The following is a 21262-nucleotide window of genomic DNA, read 5'->3' as shown; positions in this document are numbered from 1 at the left end:
GCATTTCAAATAACTTTAAGAGCTCTGAAATAAGCCTTGGGTTTAGAGATAAGTCTGACCAAAGATTGGATCTTCTAAATTTTAGAAAATAAGTACTTTTTATATGAAGTGAGAATTAACTAAATCCATCAATTACCTCACAATTTAAAACATGTATTTAGAAATAATTTGGTACAGAAGTAGCCACTAAGTTCAGATCTTATTTTCAAGGAGCTCCTTATTTAATTGGGATATATATTAATTTATTAGAAATAATTAAGGAGAACCTTGAACCCATGATAACCATTTTCATTTTCTTAAAATGGAAGAAATATTAATTTGTCTGCCTAGTGACTGTTAGATAGTAGTTGAAGTGTTTTGTGGAGGCAAAGTCATATTAGAAGTCACAATAAAAATTTACTTTGTATATTTTTGGCAATTTTACTGAAGAAAATGACTTCTACATTAGTGTTACAGATAGGCTCATCTAGTCATGAACACACATTGACATAAAATGAATTGATGGTTGGCAAGGATAAGGAGTCTAAATCCTACACCTACTCTGCTCATCTACTGGACAAGTGCCCGGTTAAACAGATGGGCTCTGGATGGGGCTCTCGAAACATACAACTTCCACCTTTATTGATGAATGTTAGATGAAAATAGGCTCCAACCCGTTATTGTGTTCCTTGGCACGAATGATGCTCTCAGTAAAGAGCTATTGCTTATTTTTGCTTTTTTTTATTGTTGGAGATACATTTTTCCCTTATGAATGAATATATGAAAATTGGCAGATGGAATGTCAGGGTCCTGGAAAACTCACAGACAAGGAGGTCATTCTCAGTTCAATAGGGTGGTTGGGGAAGCAGGTTTGTGGAATGCCATGTGGTTTTATAAAGGATTTGAGGAACTGGCTGGAGTAACCAAGAGGTATGGATTGACCATGTAAGTCATCTTCCAGGGAAGAGGAGACAAATGAGGATTCTCATCACTGTGTTCAGGCTCCTGCAGCAAACTGACTTTCTCAGGGCTAGACCTGGGGCAGGATGTTAAGCTGTGGTTCCTGTTTGTGTAATACCACATCTTTTCAGGGTGACTCCAAAGGGGTCTAGATGTGAGCGGAAGGATGGCATCGAACAGAGTTGAGTTTCTGGTTCATTAGTGGCACATCTATTCTGCCTTCTGTTTTTGAGAAGGCACTGAGGGGAGGGAGAGCCACCATAAGATAGCTCTATACTTGGAAGGCCACATGAGACAGCGTTTGATGGTCTGATATTGACATAATGAAAGGACCTTCCAAGGCATTTGCTTTGTATGCATTTTCATGATACTCCCAAAAGTGTTGGAGTAATTAGTAAGCCATCACACATTTAGTCTAACTGAACAATGAATATGGGCACATGTCCTTCATACAATCCATTTTTTATTGATTGAATTATTAATACTAATGACTAATGACATTTATTCCTCTTAGGTTATGGCAATGCATGATTTATGGAATTTATGGAACATAAAAATTCAAGCAAAAGTTTCATGTTTCCTAAACAATCTATTTAATCTTTTGTTAACTCAGTTTTCTCCACAGAAAAAAAAAGGAGGATGCTTTTGGTTACCACCTGGTTTTACCACCTGGTTTCATAATATTGCTGAATATGTTTTTATAACATGCATAAACAGTGCCAATAATATACAAGTATATGGAATAAAGTTCAGTGTAGTATGTTGAGGTATTGATAGTGAGCCTAGGATTAAATGTAAGAGCCATCTCATTAGTCCATGTTGTGTATGCTGAATTCTAACTTAAGGTTATGTTTGTAAATTCTTAATATAACATTCTTTATTGTTGCAGCCAGTCATCTGCAATGCAACCTTCAGAAATGTTTACTGCTTAAGTGCAGCTCAAGTGGATTTTTCTTTAATTTTGTTCATCGACTATTTCTTCTATGTATACCAGGCATTCTGATTCCTCTCTGTGACCCTCTGGTATTTCCTTCCTATCTTTAACATTCTTCCCTCATCCCTTTCCATCTCCTTACTGGATTTATGACTTCTGGTTTGATGTATGACCCAATTTGTGTAATCAGAGCTATCTGTGTACTCACCGGATAGAACTCTCTACCATAATCCCAGGGTAACTAGTGGGCTCACAACAGAAGACAGTGACTCTCTGTCTACCTGATGGTGTCCTTAATGAGTATTTCATCAATGAAAGATCATCTTCCACCTCTTTTTCAGCCTTGCATTGCTGTTGGGTTCATTCGGATGCAGACTTCAAGCACACACCTACAGTAGTGAGGTCGTGGTTGCAATGTCCAGAAGATATTTTCCTTTTGTTGGCTCCTATACTCTTTCTGCCCCCTTTCTCACAATATTCCCTTAGCCTTAGAGTGGGTGATATAATTATCTTGTTTAAGATTAATTCCATGGAACTTTGTTATATCTATTTGCCTTCCAGGAATGCATAGGCTGAATTTCTGAATAAATCGGTGAAAATTCACAAATCTGTTTAACATTTCTATCTCCTCCCAAATAGAGTCTATATACAGAAATAAATCTGCTGCTTTTGTAAAAGTTTGACTTATTCTTATTACAGAAAAATGTCCTGAGATTGTTTTGTTTGATGGTGTTTAATTTAATTTAATTTATCATTATATTTTCTTGTCACATTGTCCTTTGAAATCACTGAAATTGCCTAAGTAGCATTGTTATAATTCATAAAATGGAAAACTCAGATTAATTTAGATATAGATAGAGAATGAAAGGATTTCAATATGTACTTAATATTGTTACAAGGAAACATATAAAAATAGCCATTTGAAGAGGAAAAAGGAGCTAAAACAGGGAAACATTAATTTTCATACCATGGTATTATAGTGATAAAGTCTATCCTTGTATGAAAATACTGATTTTCTGTATATGTGTTTGAATAAGATGGGTGATCATTATTAGTTTCTGTTTCAACCATTTCGATACACTGTGTCTCCTATACATTTTAAAATATAATTTCTTTTCTTTTCTTTGACAGCAAATGCCAGTCTTCTCGGAGGAGGAGGTGGTAAGTGTGGAATATGGCTTAACTTCAAGTACATTTTCATTACATTAACCAGGAGTTGGTTAGCAAGCTCTATGCTGCTACTGCAAGCTAATTTTGCTATAGTTATCACCTACAAAACTAATATTCCCAGAAAATAGTTTATAACAGAAATGCTGTTTGTTGGTTTAAAGAATTATTCTTTTAACTGACTTAAAAATATGTGCAGATTTTGGAATAGCATTTGAAAGGTAAATGAAAATACCTAATAAAAAATTGGAAAAAGGAAAAAAATGAAAACATGAAAAAATATATTCACAACCATTTTTCTTCTTCTCACTTTTGACGTAAGGGGTAGATGCAGCTGTAATCTGTTAATGTGAACACTTACATAGCAGATGAGAGTTACTGCTAGTATGGAGGCTAAGGTGGCAGTATTTTGTAGGCTTCATCCTCTTTTCTTTTTAACCATAATTGCTTGGTTTTGCTTTTCATGACTTTGTACTTAGAGATCTTAATATTCCATCTACCTCTTTGGGAAACTACAAGAGAAATTACTTTTGATGCTATATGTTTTGTGTGTTAGGTAAAAGAAGAAAGAGAAAGTTATCAAAGTGAAAGGGGAGGGAGAGATTCCCATACTGCAGTTTTTTTAAAATGATAGAGTCCATCAACTATGGTTTTATCTTTAGGAATACGAATGTGATTCCCTTCCTCTCTTCACATGGCCATGACTGGCTCCTACTCCTCTACTCTCTCCTTTTCTCTGCCTTTCTCTGCCTCTGCTACCCTCTTAACTCCTCTCCCCATGCCTTAAATTAACTCTATTGTATACTAAAAAAAAAAACAAAACAAAAAAAAACAAAAAAAAGGAAGAAAGAAAGAAAGAAAGAAAAGAAAGAAAGAAAGAAAGAAAGAAAGAAAGAAAGAAAGAAAGAAAGAAAGAAAGAAAGAAAGCTTTTGTAGCTGCAGTATTGCAGTATATATAACTGGGGAGAAAGTCTTAGGATAGACTGTCAGTCTCTTCCCGCGCCCCCCCCCCCCCATCCTCCTTCTCCTCCCTGTTTTGTTCTTGGTTTTCATTTTCATGTAAATGGCAGGTAGTCAGTAGGACTTCCTGTCAAGTTAAGGCCTTTACTAAATGTCCAGGCCTTAATAAAAGATTCTAGTATGAATTTTATTCAGAAATTAAAACCATAATCATTATTCCATTCGATTGGAACCTTAGAATTTGGAATGATGAAAAGGGGGTTTAAAGTAGAAAGTGCTGCTTGCACTGTGACATGTCACTGCATGTCCTATAGTCAGATGCCATGAGAGCTTGGGATTGAAGCTGGTTCTTGTGCAAACACAAAGGAACTCCTACCTTCTGGAAGTGTTGTAATGACTTAGCAAGAATGTCTGCCAAGGGATAGAATAGTAGGGGATCAGTAAGTGTCTATTTTGTCTTCAGCAAATTATTTTTAAAAATATTGAGAATGTTTCTCATTGAGAATGAGAAACATTGAAGGTTTCTGTGACAAGCCTCCAAAACCCCTCTCCCACAAAACAAAAACAAAAGCAAAAAACAAAATGTAAGGAGTCAAAGAAGAGAATTCTCAAAATCTGCAGTGAGGCTCTGAAGTGTGGCTCTTCAGATGGGGGTGGGGTGGGGTGGGGGTGGGAAGGGACTCAGTCATCTTTAAGAGGCTAGCCTTTGGAAGTTTGACCTTATAGTCCAATGAGTGAGTGAAATAGAAATGCATTTTATGAAATTACCAAATAATCAATAAAATATTATGTTGAGGAAAATCTGTAGAATTTTTTTTATCATATATTTTATTGTATTTTCAGAACCTCCAAAGGAAAATTTTTCCTTAGGGCCTAGAGTCTTGGTAATTCTTCCCTAGGTACAGAATATGAGGAAATCATTCCTAAGATAAATTGTTTATAGGAGTAATTTTCTTGCAAGACAGATTAGTATTTTAGGTGACCTGGCTAATATGGTTAAAGTGTAAAATTAAAATGGAGTTTACATGAGCACATTTATCTACTTATGGCAACCAGTTAGTTAGATGATTCATTAATTGCTTTTACTTTATTTCTACAGAGTCAACCAATTTTATTAGTTAAATCACTTTAGCTACTTCTGATGGATAAGAGCCCCCTAACAATTACCCTTTAAAGATTAGAAATGCACTGTGTGTCATGGGATTATGTGCTGCAGGTAGACTGGGATGGTTTCATAATAATCCATGATGTCATCGAGATCACATTCTCCCTTCTGTGTCCTCTCCTCCCAGCTTGCAGTTTCAAGAACTCAGGGTTTGTGGAGACTGCGGGTAGTCTAGCCATCACAAGTAAAGTGCAGACAAGGATGAAGAAGAAAGGCAAAAACTGATGTGTGGCTTCAAGGATGAGTGCATTTTCTTTTTCCTTTAAGCCAAAGATTTCCATGAAATCTCACACTATACTGAATTTGGTAAAATATTCATTCCATGTTCTTAGTAGTGTTTGATATTAGGAAGCAATATGCTCACTACAAAACAATTATTCAGGTTACTAAAAAAGAAGAGGAATAACAGTTGCGTGAGCAATGAGCTGCAGGTATGTCTGCCACAATGAACACTTTTCTGTCCTCAGCTGGCTTTGCCTGAATGTATGTGTGTATAACTGATTTGTGGAAAAGCAATTAGCTCGTGACAAGCTTTATAGTCTTGCTGGCTCTTCTGTTCTACTCGAGAAGGTACATTTAAGCAATGGTGTGGCCTTTAGTTGTATACCTATAGAAGAAGCAGGCCCACTCAGTTTTCTGTTTCCCTAATGTATACATTTTATTGTCTTCAAGTACACGATTCCCAAATTCAACATGGTTTGTAATTTCTGAATTGTAAATGTAGCAACTCAGTAATATCATAAAGATAAATTACAAGCATTTAAGATAGCTATATCACACACACACACACACACACACACACACACACACACTTAAAACAGGCTATCAAGAGGTTAAATTTATTTACACACTTCAAGATTTGCCAAAAATGTTCTCAAATAGAAACTTGATTTTTGGAAGGTTTTATTTAAAAAGTGAACTTAAAGAACAGTCTTAGCTTTCCCTGTACTGAATTTTGACCTTCTGATTCTATTACCAATCTTTGGAATCCTCCCCTTGATATTTGCAAATAACAGCCTCTATTCATCCAATAAAGAACCACTATTGCAGGGACTTTCAGATTGCCAACGAAGATTGAATCCAAACCTCTGCATCAGCTGCCTGATTCAGGTTCTCTCACTCATTGTTTCTGATATCTGTAAAGTATGTCCATACATTGGAAAATTAAATCTAGAGGGCAGAAGTACCATCGTACGGTAGCCTTGGATTATGCACAGCTTTATGTCTTGTGTTGGAAGGTCAGTCAGTCTTAGAAACCATTACAGTGCATGCTCACTCATCTCTAACATGGGTGTCTTGTGTGCACAATGTTCTATTTTGGAACATGTAATAAATCAATCGTTTTATTATATTAAAGAACTAATTTCTCAGTTCTATCCAGACTATTATATAATAGGCAAGACCAAACTTTATAACTTTTGGCTCTAGATAATGTCTATTCCATTTATGCATAATTAACAAGAAGGTGAGCCTGATGATTAAAGTAGTTCGTGGGCTTTTCTTCCATGTTAGTCTGTTGAAACATCTGACGCATGGAATATGGCCAGTTAGAGTGATAGTTCCCCAAAGTGCAAACGAATGTTGTTTATTTGCAACATGATTTTATCTGCCATTTTAACCATTTCTGCATCTGTGATAAAAATTTCTATATGAAACACTTATACGTATTCATACTAATTCTGTACATTATTCTTGAAGAGTCTATGCCAGATTGAGGTTTAAAAATCTGATAATAGGCAAGTATTGTCAGATAAAATCTAAGCACTCATCTCAGGATGGAATGCATGAAAACCACTTGCCTAATATGTAAATATGGCACATTCTTCAGACCTTCCCTACTGGCAAGTTCTTTGGATTTTTATTTATGCCTTTTAGGTGTGCCCAGACAGGAGCAAAATCTTTTGCTCCTAGGTTAGGAGCAGCTGTGTTATGGTTGCTTCAACCTGTAGAAAATTCCTAATTCTGATTTGCTACTGCTTGATCCATTTTATGGGTCAAGACAGTTTATGTGAAGTAAATGCCAAGTGAGTGCTTGAGAGGAGTGAAATTATAAATCATTTTCTCACATTTTTCATCTTATAAATTATAAATCAATTATACTGGCCGTGAATTTACACCCACCAAAAATTTATTTCCATACACAGATATTCATATGCAAATGTTCACCATCCATTCCCACAATTAATATTTTCTGGGTAACTACTGTGTATAGTATTGATTATTGATTAGCCAATCAATGCAGACTTTCCCTGCGACAGAGTTTCCAGAGTAATTAAAACTTCCCAAGGACTTATCCCATGTGGATCGTTTGAACTAAAATGATACCGTGTAGTAATCTAATGGCCATTTGATGCTTTCTCTAAAAGCAGAGAGTTTACTTGAGAAGTATTCTCTCACACAGAATCTATGTTGCTACTCAGAGTTACTAAGTGTATCTTAATATGCTTGAGTCAACTTCCGTGATTAATTCTTTACTGAAGAATGTATTACTAGTAGTAGTAGTATTGTGGTCAGTGTGTGTGTGTGTGTGTGTGTATGCTAGCATACAGGGTCTACTGTCTACCATGGGACTGGGGATGGACCCCATGTTGACACACTTGTACAGTGAGTACCTTTATCCGTTGAGCTATTTTGTCAGCCCATGGATTGCTTGTTAACCTTTCACAAGAGAATGGTTACCTTCTACCCACAGAATGGATTACACTGTACATATTGTACTAAGTTGTTCAAAAATTCCTACCTTGTTTCTGTATTTCATTGTATATCATACATTTGTACATTGATTCCTTAATTTATGCATACCAGTAACCTTCTACGTGTACCTAGGCTTCAGACATGCTGGGAGAAATCTAGGATAATGGCTGGGAGCCAGGAGCCAAAGCCACTTAGCAGTGGGCAGGGTATTGCTGCTTACCTATCAGGAGTGAGTGAAGCCTGGCTAGTAGTGAGATCACCAGCTGCTCTGGACGCAGCAGGTAGAATGTCCCGACCATGGGCCTGGGGGAATAGTGACAGTCTCTCCAGCCCTGGAGAGCAGCAGGGCAAGAGAAACTGAGAGGCCGTGGCATTTCGTTGAGGCAGGGAGCAGAGCTGCAGGAAGGGCTAAGCTGTTAAACCATACAAAATTGGGTTTAATTTTAGACTGCCTCAGGTGGCATATACCCTAGGCACTGCAGGTAGTGCAGTCTGCTAGAGTAGATGGGAGGGTCTGGTTGTGCTGGAGGAAGGGGAAGGGACAGAGATCAGACGCCAGGACATTCTGAGAACATTCACTTATACATCCTTCCCAACCTATTTTTAGTTTTCTTCTTTTCTCCTCCGCCTCACTTCTAATTACTCGTTACCTCTCGTGTGCTCATCTTGATATTAAGTAGTAAAGAGTCTTAGAACTAAGCACAATCAAGCTTTCTCTATTTACATGATAAGTATTTTGAAAACTAAAGGTATTTGTCAAACAGGACACATGAAACAGGAGGAGTACAAGTCAGTCATTCGGAGTGACCAGAGAAATCTTGCCAGAAGAGTTGTGCTGCAAAGGTTGGACTTTTTTCGGAACAGAGGGGAATATCTCACTTGAGTGTGCTTCATACTATATGACATTTTGTCTTGCTTTCCTTTGGCTTGCCTTCTCAATACTCTGCTGTCTGGACCTGCCTTAAGAAGTTCCTGTCAACAGTCCATGGATGGTGCTTCAGGTGCAGTGAATGTGTTAGGTTAGAGCTGAAGTCAGGAGTTCTGGCAGGAGCTGCCATCAGAGCCACCTGTGCATTCTGGTGAACGTCACCAACACACTGCCCACCCAGGCTCACCTCCCCTGTGAGGTGATCTATCATCTAGTCCCCATCTGCAAACCCAGCTTATTTCATGTCAGTTGGAAGTCTGACTTGACCTGGCTGCCCTTCTCATGCCTGCCATTGGTCCAGAGGACTTGCAGATGTTCGTACTGGTGAAGGAAAATGGAAAGAGGAGTTCAGAAAAGAGTCATGTGTCTACCTTGTTCCAATGTAATGGCCATCTCTGCCTGGGATCCCACTGTGAACAGACTAAAAAGTGTAAGATCATTTATATTTACTGTGTACCTGCTTGCCTTCCAAGTGGAATGTCCCAGCTCTCAGCCCTGCTGAGAGGGTGCTCCTGCCCATTAGATGCTCCTTCTCTTTGTAGCCCTGGGTGAATGGTCCTGGATAGGGATGAACTTCCAGTGAGCAAGGAATTTCTTTTTCATCTTAACAGTCTTGACAGCTTCTATAATATAGTGAATGCTGAGAAAATATCACTATTTCTCATGCTGGATTATCAAGCTATTTATATATTTTAGTTTTGTCTGTTTTCCTTTAGAAAGTTAATCTCTTTATCTGAGTAATACACTGAAGGAACAACAACAACAACAACAAAAAACTTAAAAAATATTTAAGGAGCTAGCCTGAGGATGCTGTGGCCATTTTCATAGTAATTATTTTTAACCATTGTATTATCTTTTGTGTTTGAAAGAACTTGCAAAGGCAGACTCGTATAACTTTTCAAAGAACATTTCCTTTACATGAGAAATACAGAAAACAATGCATATTTATAGGAAGAGGAATTAAATACAGAGTGTTTAAATTCCACAGAACACATGGAGAGAAAGATGTGCTCAGTCATGTTTCACCAAATGGCAAGTGTTTTTGGTTACAGCTTCCTTTTTTTTTTTTTTTTTTTTTGATTGGCTTTATGAGTAAGTTTTTTTCTCTTAACCTATCATCTAAGCAACCTTCATTGACATGTTGTTATTAATATAAGTGGGGTTTATCCTGTCAGAGATTGCCGGTTGTAAATTTTCTTTCTTTCTTTCTTTTTCTTTTTCTTTTCTTTTTTTTCTTTTTTTTTTTGTTTTTTTGTTTTTTCGAGACAGGGTTTCTCTGTTTAGCCCTGGCTGTGCTGGAACTCACTCTGTAGACCAGGCTGGCCTTAAACTCAGAAATCTACCTGCCTCTGCCTCCTAAGTGCTGGGATTAAAGGTGTGCGCCACTACTGCCTGGCTGCCAGTTGTAAATAATATATAAACCTTGTATACTTAAGTTTAATCTGTAGTCCATTCTCAAATTCATCTTTGTATTTATTTTAATATTTTAACTTTTAAATTAATTTTATAATTGAAAAATATTTTGTTATTTTTTATGTTTTAGGTAACTTTAAAAATACATAAAGTTTGCAATCCCACCAGCAATGAAGGAGTGTTACTCTTTTTCCACATCCTCGCCAGCATCTGCTGTCATGTGAATTTTTTATCTTAGCCATTCTGATAGCCGTGAGGTGGAAACTCAGGGTTGTTTTGATTTGTATTTCCCTGATGACTAAGGATGTTGAACATTTCTTTAGGTGCTTCTCAGCCATTCAGTATTCCTCAGTTGAGAATTCTTTGTTTAGCTCTGTGCCCCATCGTTTAATAGGGTTATTTGATTCTCTGGAGTCTAACTTCTTGAGATCTTTGTATATATTGGATATTAGCACTCTATTGGATATGGGGTGGGTAAAGATCTTTTCTCAATCTGTTGGTTGCCATTTTGTCCTATTCACAGTGTCCTTTGCCTCATAGAAGCTTTATAATAAGGTCCCATTTGTCTATTGTTGATCTTAGAGCATAAGCCATTGATGTTCAGAAAAATTTTCCCTGTTCCCACATGCTCAAGGCTCTTCCTTACTATCTTTTCTACTAGTTTTAGTGTATCTGGTTTTATGTGGAGGTCCTTGATCCACTTGAACTTGAGCTTTATACAAGGAGATAAGAATGGATCCATTTGCATTTTTCTACATGCTGAGCTCTAGTTGAACCAGACTATTTGTTGATAATGCTCTCTTTTTTTTTTCCTACTGGATGGTTTTAGCTCCTTTGTCAAAGATCAAGTGACCATAGGTGTGTGGGTTCATTTCTTGGTCTTCAATTCTATTACATTGATCTAACTGCCTGTCCCTTTACCAGTACCATACAGTTTTTAAGCTGGTACAACCTCTCTGGAAATCAGTCTGGTGGGTTCCTCAGAAAATTGGACATAGTATTACTTGAGGACCCAGATATACCATTCCTGGGCATATACCCAGAAGATGCTCCAACATATAACAAGGACACATGTTCAACTATATTCATAGAAGCCTTATTTATAATAGCCAGAAGCTGGAAAGAACCCAGATGTTCTTCAACAGAGGAATGGATAGAGAAAATGTGGTACATTTACACAATGGAGTACTAATCAGCTATTAAAAACAGTGACTTCTTGGAATTCTTAGGCAAATGGATGGAACTAGAAAATATCATCCTGAGTGAGGTAACCCATCACAAAAGAACACACATGGCATGCATTCAATGATAAGTGGGTATTAGCCCAGAAGCTCAGAATAAGCAAGATACAATTCACAGAGCACATGAAGCCCAAGAAGAAGGAACACTAAAGTGTATATTCTTTGGTCCTTCTAAGACAGGGGAACAAAATGCTTATGGGAAGAAATATAGAGACAAAAGTATGGAGCAGACATTGAAGGAAAGGCCATCTGGAGAATGCCGTACCTGGGAATCCATCCCATATACAGTCACCAAACCCAGACACTATTGTGGATGTCAACAAGTGCTTGCTGACAAGAGCCTGATATAGCTGTCTCCTGAGAGGCTCTGCCAGATCCTGACAAATACAGAGGTGGATGCTCTCAGTCAACCATTGGACTGAGCACAGGGTCCCCAATGGAGGAGTTGGAGAAAGGACTGAAGGATCTGAAGCGGTTTGCAGCCTCATAGGAAAACTAACAATATGAACCAACCAGTACTCCCAGAGCTCCCAGGGACTAAACTCCAACCAAAAAGTACACATGGAGGGATCCATGGCTCCAGCTGCATATGTAACAGAGGATGGCCTTGTTGGGCATCAGTGGGAGGAGAGGCCCTTGGTCTTGTGAAGGCTTGATGTCCCAGTGTCAGAGAAAGCAAGGGCAGGGAGGTGAAAGTGGGTGGGTGGGTGGGTGGGTGGGGGAATACCCTCATAGAAGCAGGGGGAGGGGGAGAGAATACGGGGTCTCAGGGGGAACTTGGAAAGGAGATAACATTTGAAATGTAAGTAAAGAAAATATCCAATAAAAAATAAAAAATACACAAATTAATTTAATTCTTTCAGGAAGTACTTAAATTAATAAATGACACTTTAAGATAGGAATTTAAATTACTAAAATACTAAAAAAGAAATAAAAAAAACAATTAAACCAATCTTTTCAGTTGTAGCAATTCCTGAGTAAAACCCCTGGACTTTTATGTGCACTCCTACTGTTCTTGGCTAACTAAATGGGACCTAACTGTGGTACATACAAATTCAGAGTTCAAAGCTAAATATTTAAAGTTATAAAGTACTCTAACAGGTATCAATGTGCATATGCACACACACACACACACACACACACACACACACACACACACACACACACAAATCACACACAGTCCTGACTGCATAGTAGTTGCTGCATAGTACTTGAGTATTTGTGCTATCATATAAGCTCTTCAAAACCACAAAAGAAAAAAAATTTGAATTCCGGTTTTAAATATCTCCCACTTATCCCCTAAATGTTTGAAAATGCACAGGGTGGGAACCGTAAGTGCTGATAAAATACTTCTGCTTAAAGCCCATTGTGTTCTGGGACAACTAAACCCCAGCATCCAGCAGCTTACTGTATTTGATGCAGTTTCCTAGCATCAGAATGTGGGGAATGTTCTTGGGAGTAATGTAGGAACTTCCCTGCCTTTGGTATTGTTGAGAAAGTTATTCCAAGGATCCTTCCAGTCTGCCATCTACACCCAGGAGCTGAGGCTGTTCCACAGCTTGTTGTGCATGGGTCTCCACAAGGAGATAGCTGGTCTCCCAGGAGTGCTGACACAGGCTTACAGACCCATAGGAGAGACAAGCTCCAGCCAGAGACAACAAGACCATCTAATGCCAGAGATAACCAGATGGCACCAATCTTATCAACAGAAACCAAGGCTACTTGGCATCTTCAGAACCCAGTTCTCCCACCACAGCAAGTCCTGGATACCCCAACACACCAGAAAAGCAAGATGTGGATTTAAGATCACATATCATGATGCTGATAGAGGATTTTAAGAAAGACATAAATAACCACCTGTACTGGCTAGTTTTATGTCATCTTGACACAGGCTGGAATTATCACAGAAAAAGGAGCTTCAGTTGAGGAAATGCCTCCATGAGATCCAACTGTAAGGCATTTTCTCAACTAGTGATAAAGGGGGGAGTTCCCCTTGTGGGTGGTGCCATCTCTTGGCTGGTAGTCTTGGTGCTATATGAGAGCAGGCTGAGCAAGCTAGAGGAAGCAAGCCTGTAAAGAACATCTCTCTATGGCTTCTGCATCAGCTCCTGCTTTCTGATCTGCTTGAGTTCCAGTCCTGACTTCCTTGGTGATGAACAGCAGTATGGAAGTGTAAGCTGAATAAACCCTTTCCTCCCCAACTTGCTTCTTGGTCATGATGTCTGTGCAGGAATAGAAACCCTGACTAAGACATCCCCTTAAAGAAATACAGGAGAACACATAAATAGGTAGAAGCCCTTAAAGAGGAAACACAAAAATTCCTTAAAAATTATAGGAAAACATAACCAAACTGGTGAAGGAATTGAAGAAAACCATCCAGGATCTAAAAATGGAAGTAGAAACAAAGAAATCACAAAGGGAGACAACCCTGGAGATAGAAAACCTAGGAAAGAGAACAGGAATCATACATGCAAGCATCACTAACAGAATACAAGAAATAGAAGTGAGAATCTCTGGCACAGAAGATACCATAGAAAATGTTGACACAATAATTAAAGAAAGTGCAAAATGCAAGAAGATCCTAACCCAAAATATCCAGGAAATCCAGGACACAATGAGGAGACCAAACCTAAGGATAATAGGTATAGAAGAGAGCAGAAATTCTGAACTTAAAGGACCAGTAAATATCTTCAACAAAATTATAGAATTAAACTTCCCTATCCTAAAGAAAGAGATGTCCATGAACATACAAGAAGCCTACAGAACTACAAAAAGATTAGACCAGAAAAGAAATTCCTCCTGTCACATAATAATCAAAACATCAAATACACAAAGCAAAAGAATATTAAAAGCTGTAAGGGGAAAAGTCAAGTAATGTATAAAGGCAGACCTATTAGAATTACACCAGACTTGTCTACAGAGACTGTAACAGCCAGATCCTGGGCAGATGTCATACATGCCCTAAGAGAATACAAATGCCAGCCCAGGCTACTATACCCAGCAAAACTCTCAATTCCCATATACGGAGAAACCAAGATATTCCACAACAAAAACAAATTTACACAATATTGCTCCACAAATCCAGCCCTTCCAAGGATAATAAATGGAAAACTCCAACACAAGGAGGAAAACTATACCCTAAAAAATTCAAGAAAATAATTTTCTTTTAACAAAACAAAAAGAAGATAACCACAAAACATAATTTACCTCTAACAACAAAAGTAACAGGAAGCAACAATAATTTTTTTGTTTGTTTTCTTTTTTGAGACAGGGTTTCTATGTATAGCCCTGGCTGTCCTGGAACTCACTTTGTAGACCAGGCTGGCCTCGAACTCAGAAATCCACCTGCCTCTGTCTCCTGAGTGCTGGGATTAAAGGCATGCGCCACCACGCCCAGCCCAATTTATCTCTTAATATCAATGGACTCAATTCCCTAATAAAAAGATATAGACTAACAGACTGGATACATAAATAGACCCAACATTTTGCTTCAAATAGTAAACCCACCTCAGTGACACAGACAGATACTACCTCAGAGTAAAAGGCTGGAAAATAATTCTCAAAGCAAATGGTTCCAAGAAGCAATCTGAAGTAGTCATTCTAATATCGAATCAAATCATCTCTCAACTAAAAGTTATCAAAAAAGATAAAAAAGGACACTTCATACACATCAAAGGAAAAGTCTACCAAGAAGAACCCTCAATTCTGAACATTTATGCTACTAATGCAAGGGCACCCATATTCATAAAAGAAACTTTATTAAAGCTCAAAGCACACTTTGCACCCCACACAATAATAGTAGGAGACATTAATACCCCATTCTTATCAATGGATAGACCATGGAAACAGAAAATAAACAGAGACACAGTGAAACTAAGGGAAATTATGAAACAAATGGATTTAACAGATATCTGTAGAACATTTTATCCTAAAACAAAAGAATATACCTTCTTCATAGTACCTCGTGGTACCAAAATTGACCATATAATCAGTCACAAAACAGGCCTCAGCAGATACAAGAACATTGAAATATTCCCATGTATCCTATCAGATCACCACTGACTAAGGCTGATCTTTAATAACAACATAAACAATAAAAAGCCCACATATACATGGAAGCTGAACAACAACTCAATCCTAACTTGGTCAAGGAAGTAATAGAGAAAGAAATTAAAGACTTTTTAGAGTTTAATGAAAATGAAGCCACAACATAACCAAACTTATGGGGCTCTCTGAAAGCTGTGCTAAAAGGAAAATTCATGGCTCTAAATGCCTCCAAAAAGAAACTGGAGACAGCTTACACTAGCAGCTTGACAGTACATCTGAAAGTTCTAGAAAGAAAAAAAAAAAGTAAGTACACTCAAGAGGAGTAGACAGCAAGAAATAATCAAACTCAGCACTAAAGTCAACCAAGTAGAAACAAAAAGAACTATACAAAGAATCAGCCAACCCAGGAGCTAGTTCTTTGAGAAAATCAACAAGATAAACTCTTAGCTAGACTAATCAAAGGGCACAGAGACAGAATCCTAATTAACAAAATCAGAAATGAAAATGGAGACATAACAACAGAAACCGAGGAGATCCAAAATATCATCAGATCCTACTATAAAAGGCTATACTCAACAAAACTGGAAAATCTGGATGAAATGGACAATTTTCTAGACAGATACCAAGTGCCAAAGTTAAATCAGGATCAGATTAACAATCTTAACAGTCCCATTTCCCCTAAAGAAATAGAAACAGTCATTAATAGTCTCCCAAAAACAAAGCAAACAAGCAAACAAACAAACAAACCCAGGACCAGATGGGTTTAGTGCAGAGTTCTATCAAGAAGACCTTCAAAGAAGACCTAATACCAATGCTCCTTAAACTATTCCACAAAATAGAAACAGAAAGTACTTTACCCAATTCCTTCTATGAATCCACAATTATTCTGAAACCTACGCCACACAAAGACCCAACACAGAGAAAATTTCACACCAATTTCCCTTATGAATGTCTATGCAAAAATAGTCAATAAAATTCTCACAAACCTAATCCAAGAGAACATTAAAATGATCATCCATTATGATCAAGTAGGCTTTGTCCCAGGGATGTAGGGATGGGTCAATATACAGAAATCCATCAACATAATCCACTATTTAAAAAAACTCAAAAAAAAACAAACCCCATATGATCATTTCATTAGATGCTGAGAAAGCATTTGACAAAATTCAACACCAACACCCCTTCATAATAAAAATCTTGGAAAGATCAGGAATTCAAGACCCATACCTAAACATAGTAAAAATATACAGCAAACCAGTAGCCAATATCAATCTAAATGGAGAGAAACTTGAAGCAATCCTACTAAAATCAGGGAATAGAGAATGCTGCCCAGTCTCTCCCTACCCATTCAATATAATACTCAAAGTGTTAGCCAGAACAATTAGACAACAAAAGGAGGTCAAAGGGATACAAATTGGAAAGGAAGAAGTCAAAGTATCACTATTTGCAGATAATATGATAGTATACTTAAGTGTCTCCAAAAATTCCACCAGAGAACTCCTAAACCTGGTAAACAACTTCAGCAAAATAGCTGGATATAAAATTAACTAAACCAAATCAGTGGCCTTCCTCTACTCAAAGTATAAACAGACTGAAAAAAAATTAGGGAAACAACACCCTTCACAATAGTCACAAATAGTATAAAATACCTTGGTGTCACTCTAACTAAGCAAATGAAAGCAGATGGAGCAGAAACTGATGGAAAGGCCATCCCGTGACTGTCACACCTGGGGATCCATCCCATATATAGTCACCAAACCCAGATACAATTGTGGATACCAATAAGTGCTTGCTGATAGGAGCCTGTTATAGCTGTCTCCTGAGAGGCTCTGCTAGAACCTGACAAATATAGAGGTTAATGCTCTCAGCCAACCATTGGACTGAGCACAGGGTCCCCAATGGAGGAGCTTGAGAAAGGACCCAAGTAGCCGAAGGTGTTTGCAGCCCCTTAGGAGGAACAACAATATGAACCAACCAGTACCCCCAGAGCTCTCAGGGACTAAACCACCAACCAAAGAGTACACATGGTGGAACTTATAGCTCTAGCTGCATATGTAACAGAGGATGGCCTTGTCGGTCACCAATGGGAGGAGAGGCCCTTGGTCCGGTGAAGAGTCTATGCCCCAGTGTAGGGTAATACCAGGGCCAGGAAGTGGGAGTGGGTGGGTTGGTGAGCAGTTGGAGCGGGGGAGGGGATAGGGGATTTTCAGGTGGGAAACCAGGAAAGGGTATAACATTTGAAATGTAAATAAAGAAAGAATCTAATAATAAAAAAGTTGAATGTTATCCCATCCTTCGACCTGTCTTTTATTTACCTCCCAAACATCTTGTAGCTAAGGACAGAGCTGTAGCAGTCCTCATGGTGGTACTCTCCCTGATAAGTGTACTGTATCCCTGAGATTTCACCAGATTTGTTGCCATTGAGAACTGTCAAATTAATATATCTGGGCAGCCTTTTGGCAAAAGGTCTTAGATTTTCTTTTTTTCATGAGTTAGGACAAATTCATTATTTTACATACTAGTTTTCACCTCTGGAAAGATGATTATAATGATACCAAACTACCTCACTGGGGTGGAATAACTAATTGCTCATTGTAAAGTGTTTTTTAAATACAAAGTGTTAGATAAATGGTTATTACTGCAGTTGTCATTATTATCATTATGGTGTAAGCGTGAAAGATGAAAGGTGCTGGATAATTGCACGATATGGCAGTGCTGTATTCAAATAAAGGGGAATAACCAGAATTGTGGGGTAGCAAAGCTCACAATACACACATGTGGTAGAGCAGAGTTTCTTTTATAGAAAGATAATACAGATAATTGGTAATTATCTACAAATAAACCCAGGGATTTTATATATAGAGAAAAAGATACAGACAGAAGACCATTCCAACAGCAGTGTATTTGATCTATGCAAGTAGAGGCTTTGAAGAACATGTAAATGTACAGAGAATAAACTAATTATGTATTAGGGGCAGGGGTTTCCAGGTTCATGTAACACTTGCTAGGCCAGAAGAAGGAAACCTAAATATAGCCTTAGGGCAGGACTGCGTTGAGCCTGTCCGTTAAGGTACAGGGAAAGCATCAATAAAATAGCAGTATTTTGTGTTCCAGAACATACTTGATACCAGGGAGAAACAAGGCAGCCAACAGAAAAGAACTGGTAAATAGCAGGCTGTGAGGTCTGGAAAACTAAGTGGTAATCCAGAAGGTATTGAATATGCATGGGTGGTGGTTAACTCTGGAGGAAGCAGGGAAGAGGTAGTTTCTTCATAGGGCACCTGATCACCCCAACAAGTGTCAGAAAAGGAGATGCAGACAGGCTGAAGCCTGCTGGGGTCAGGGTCCAGAGAGCTCTACGAGGGCGGTCTCACTAAAAGTCCAGTTCAGTTTCATACTCAGAAAATCTCTTTTAGGAGATAATGGAAGCCTAACATGCTTAAAGTAGAATGACCGAGTGACTGGTGATTGACAACTGAGTTACCCTCAAATTTTCACATCACAGACAATCCTAGACTTAAAAGTTAAAAAAAAAAAAAAAAAGGCTTAGCCACCTGAGACTGTTCATCATAGAACAGACATATTTTATCTCAAGCAAGTTACTAAATAAGCAGCCTCCAAGTTCCCAGCCACAACCAACTCCAGAGGAAAAATCAGTGTGTTCCAGCATCTCTGTGACACATACCCAGAAATTGTCTAAGGGCTTGCAAAGAATGAACAGTCTGTGACCCATATTCAAGGGGAAAGCAAGACAGTAGACTAGAATGGCGATTATCAGAGGGAGTGGATTCTGAGCTTCCGTTTGGAGCGATGAAAATGTCCAGGAGATGGATAGTTATCACACTGCACAATATCAGGAGGGAATGCACGTAACGGCGCTGGTCTGTTTGCTTGGTCAAAGTTGTAAAAGCTTATGATATATCTGCACATACATAGACTTAGGTAAATAACAATAAAAAGAGCAGAGCAAATCTGTCATGGAGTAATCCCAGATATTACTATTAGATTAAGCTGCTGAAGAAGTCACAGCATTCTATCAATAATATAATAAATTGAATTTACAAAAGGGAACCTGCTTAAAGACATGAAGGGAATAGTTTCAGTAATTATACCGTGTGAGTACTGTAAAACTCCCATTCAAAAGATAAGCTGGGCCTGCTGGCACAGACCTGTGATCCCAAAGCCTTTCGAGAGAGGCAGGTTACAGGTTCAAGGCCAGCTTAGGAACTTTACTAATGCCTTATCTCAAAATATGAAGTAAAAAGATGGCTTCAGTGGTAGAGGTCCTACCTCACTTGTGAGAGACCCAGACTATCATAATACAGATGATGTATTGTACAAACATTGAAAAATCCAACAAGCTTTTCATATAAAGTCACAGTAGTAAAACAAATATATTACATTCAAAAGTTCCAACATTTGAACTTGAAAGGATAAAGTATGTCTACAAACAATACCTATATGAGAATTAGTGGGAATTCACCAAGAAAAGGCATTTGCAACATATATGCACATCTAATGAGAGAGATCAAATCCATGGAGCCAAAACAATAGAACTTACAGGAGAAACAGAATACTCAATAATAATACTTACAGATTTCAGTATGATATTCTTAGGACAATTTAATAACAGCCATGAAAATGAATCCTTTTTTCAATAGTTGAATCATTGAATAATTAATTTAGACATAACATAAGTAAGATATTTTTAAAAAACCAGTAAGTATATGATTGACTAATACAGCCTTCCTTTCACATATAAAATGGTCAGCCAGTGACTGCAGAGTAGGCTTTGTTCTTACGTACACATAGAACATTTCCAAGGTGAGTCATGGGATTGACTAAGCAAGAAAATAGAGAAAGGATGACACAAACTAGCAATGCTAAGGACAAAAGAGAGAGTAGCCACATTGAACCTCAATAAAAGTTTAAAAAATCAAAATAAAGTATTTTGAGCAACTCGGGCCAAAAATTAGTAAAATTGAGTAAAAGAAATCTCTCTGTCTCTCACTTCTGTTATTATCACATTTTATACATGACATATTTTAACATTGAAGTAATAATATCACTTTCATTTATAAAATAAGTTCATTCATTTATTTACAATTTGTATCTAAATCTATTTATTAGAGCAGAGGCAAACTGTAATATCTTATGATATATTATTATATTGACTTTTTAGTGGTGTGTGGATCTACAAAGATAAATAAAATATAGTTACTACCTATTATGTTTATACAATACAACCAAGAATACATTCCCATTGAAGAATAGCCATGTGATAAATGTGCATACATGATGTATTATATATTTCTAAGGTTTATGTACAAACTAAATTAGTAATGCAAGTTAAATAATCCCTGGCACATTCTCAATAATGAACGGTTGTTATCTATAATTACTGTCCAGTATTAATATGAGAATTTTAGAATTTTGTCATGTTCAGTTTTTTAGAGGTCTTTATGATCCCTGGCTATTTCAGTCTGTATTTCCAATAGATTAAAGCAAAGTATTTTAGTAACAATCATCAGACATAAAAATTGAAAGTTTTACTTCAACCTCATACTTAATTTTTTTTCTTAAAAAAAAAAGTCCCAGCTCTTTAGAAACATGAGAACAAATCAATATCTGACTCAAAAATCAAGGGCATTTTAGGATGACGATTCATTTCTATAAAAAAATCGTGTGATTTCCAGTATTTTTGCAGTGGCATTTCAAGTGTGTGCATTTGTGGTAGCTGCTTGAACTCAAAGTTTGCCTTCAGTTAAGGCATG

The 21262-nt window shown here is 37.6% G+C and overlaps 1 protein-coding gene across 9 annotated transcripts in view; it reads left to right on the top strand.

The window, feature by feature from the left end:
• The window catches only part of Macrod2 (mono-ADP ribosylhydrolase 2), a 2026591-nt gene that overhangs the window by 420130 nt on the left and 1585199 nt on the right, over positions 1-21262 (top strand). For all 9 annotated transcript variants that reach the window (XM_085833735.1, XM_029471909.2, XM_029471907.2 and 6 more), the window contains exon 4: positions 3005-3034. In XM_085833735.1, coding sequence (XP_085689861.1) covers positions 3005-3034 — 30 coding nt within the window. The remainder of the gene's footprint in view (positions 1-3004; positions 3035-21262) is intronic.

The sequence above is a fragment of the Mus caroli genome, unplaced genomic scaffold (assembly GCF_978045245.1).
Source record: "Mus caroli unplaced genomic scaffold, Mus_caroli_1 scaffold_2, whole genome shotgun sequence".
NCBI lineage: Eukaryota > Metazoa > Chordata > Mammalia > Rodentia > Muridae > Mus > Mus caroli.
This window is presented reverse-complemented; position numbering and strand designations above follow the sequence as displayed.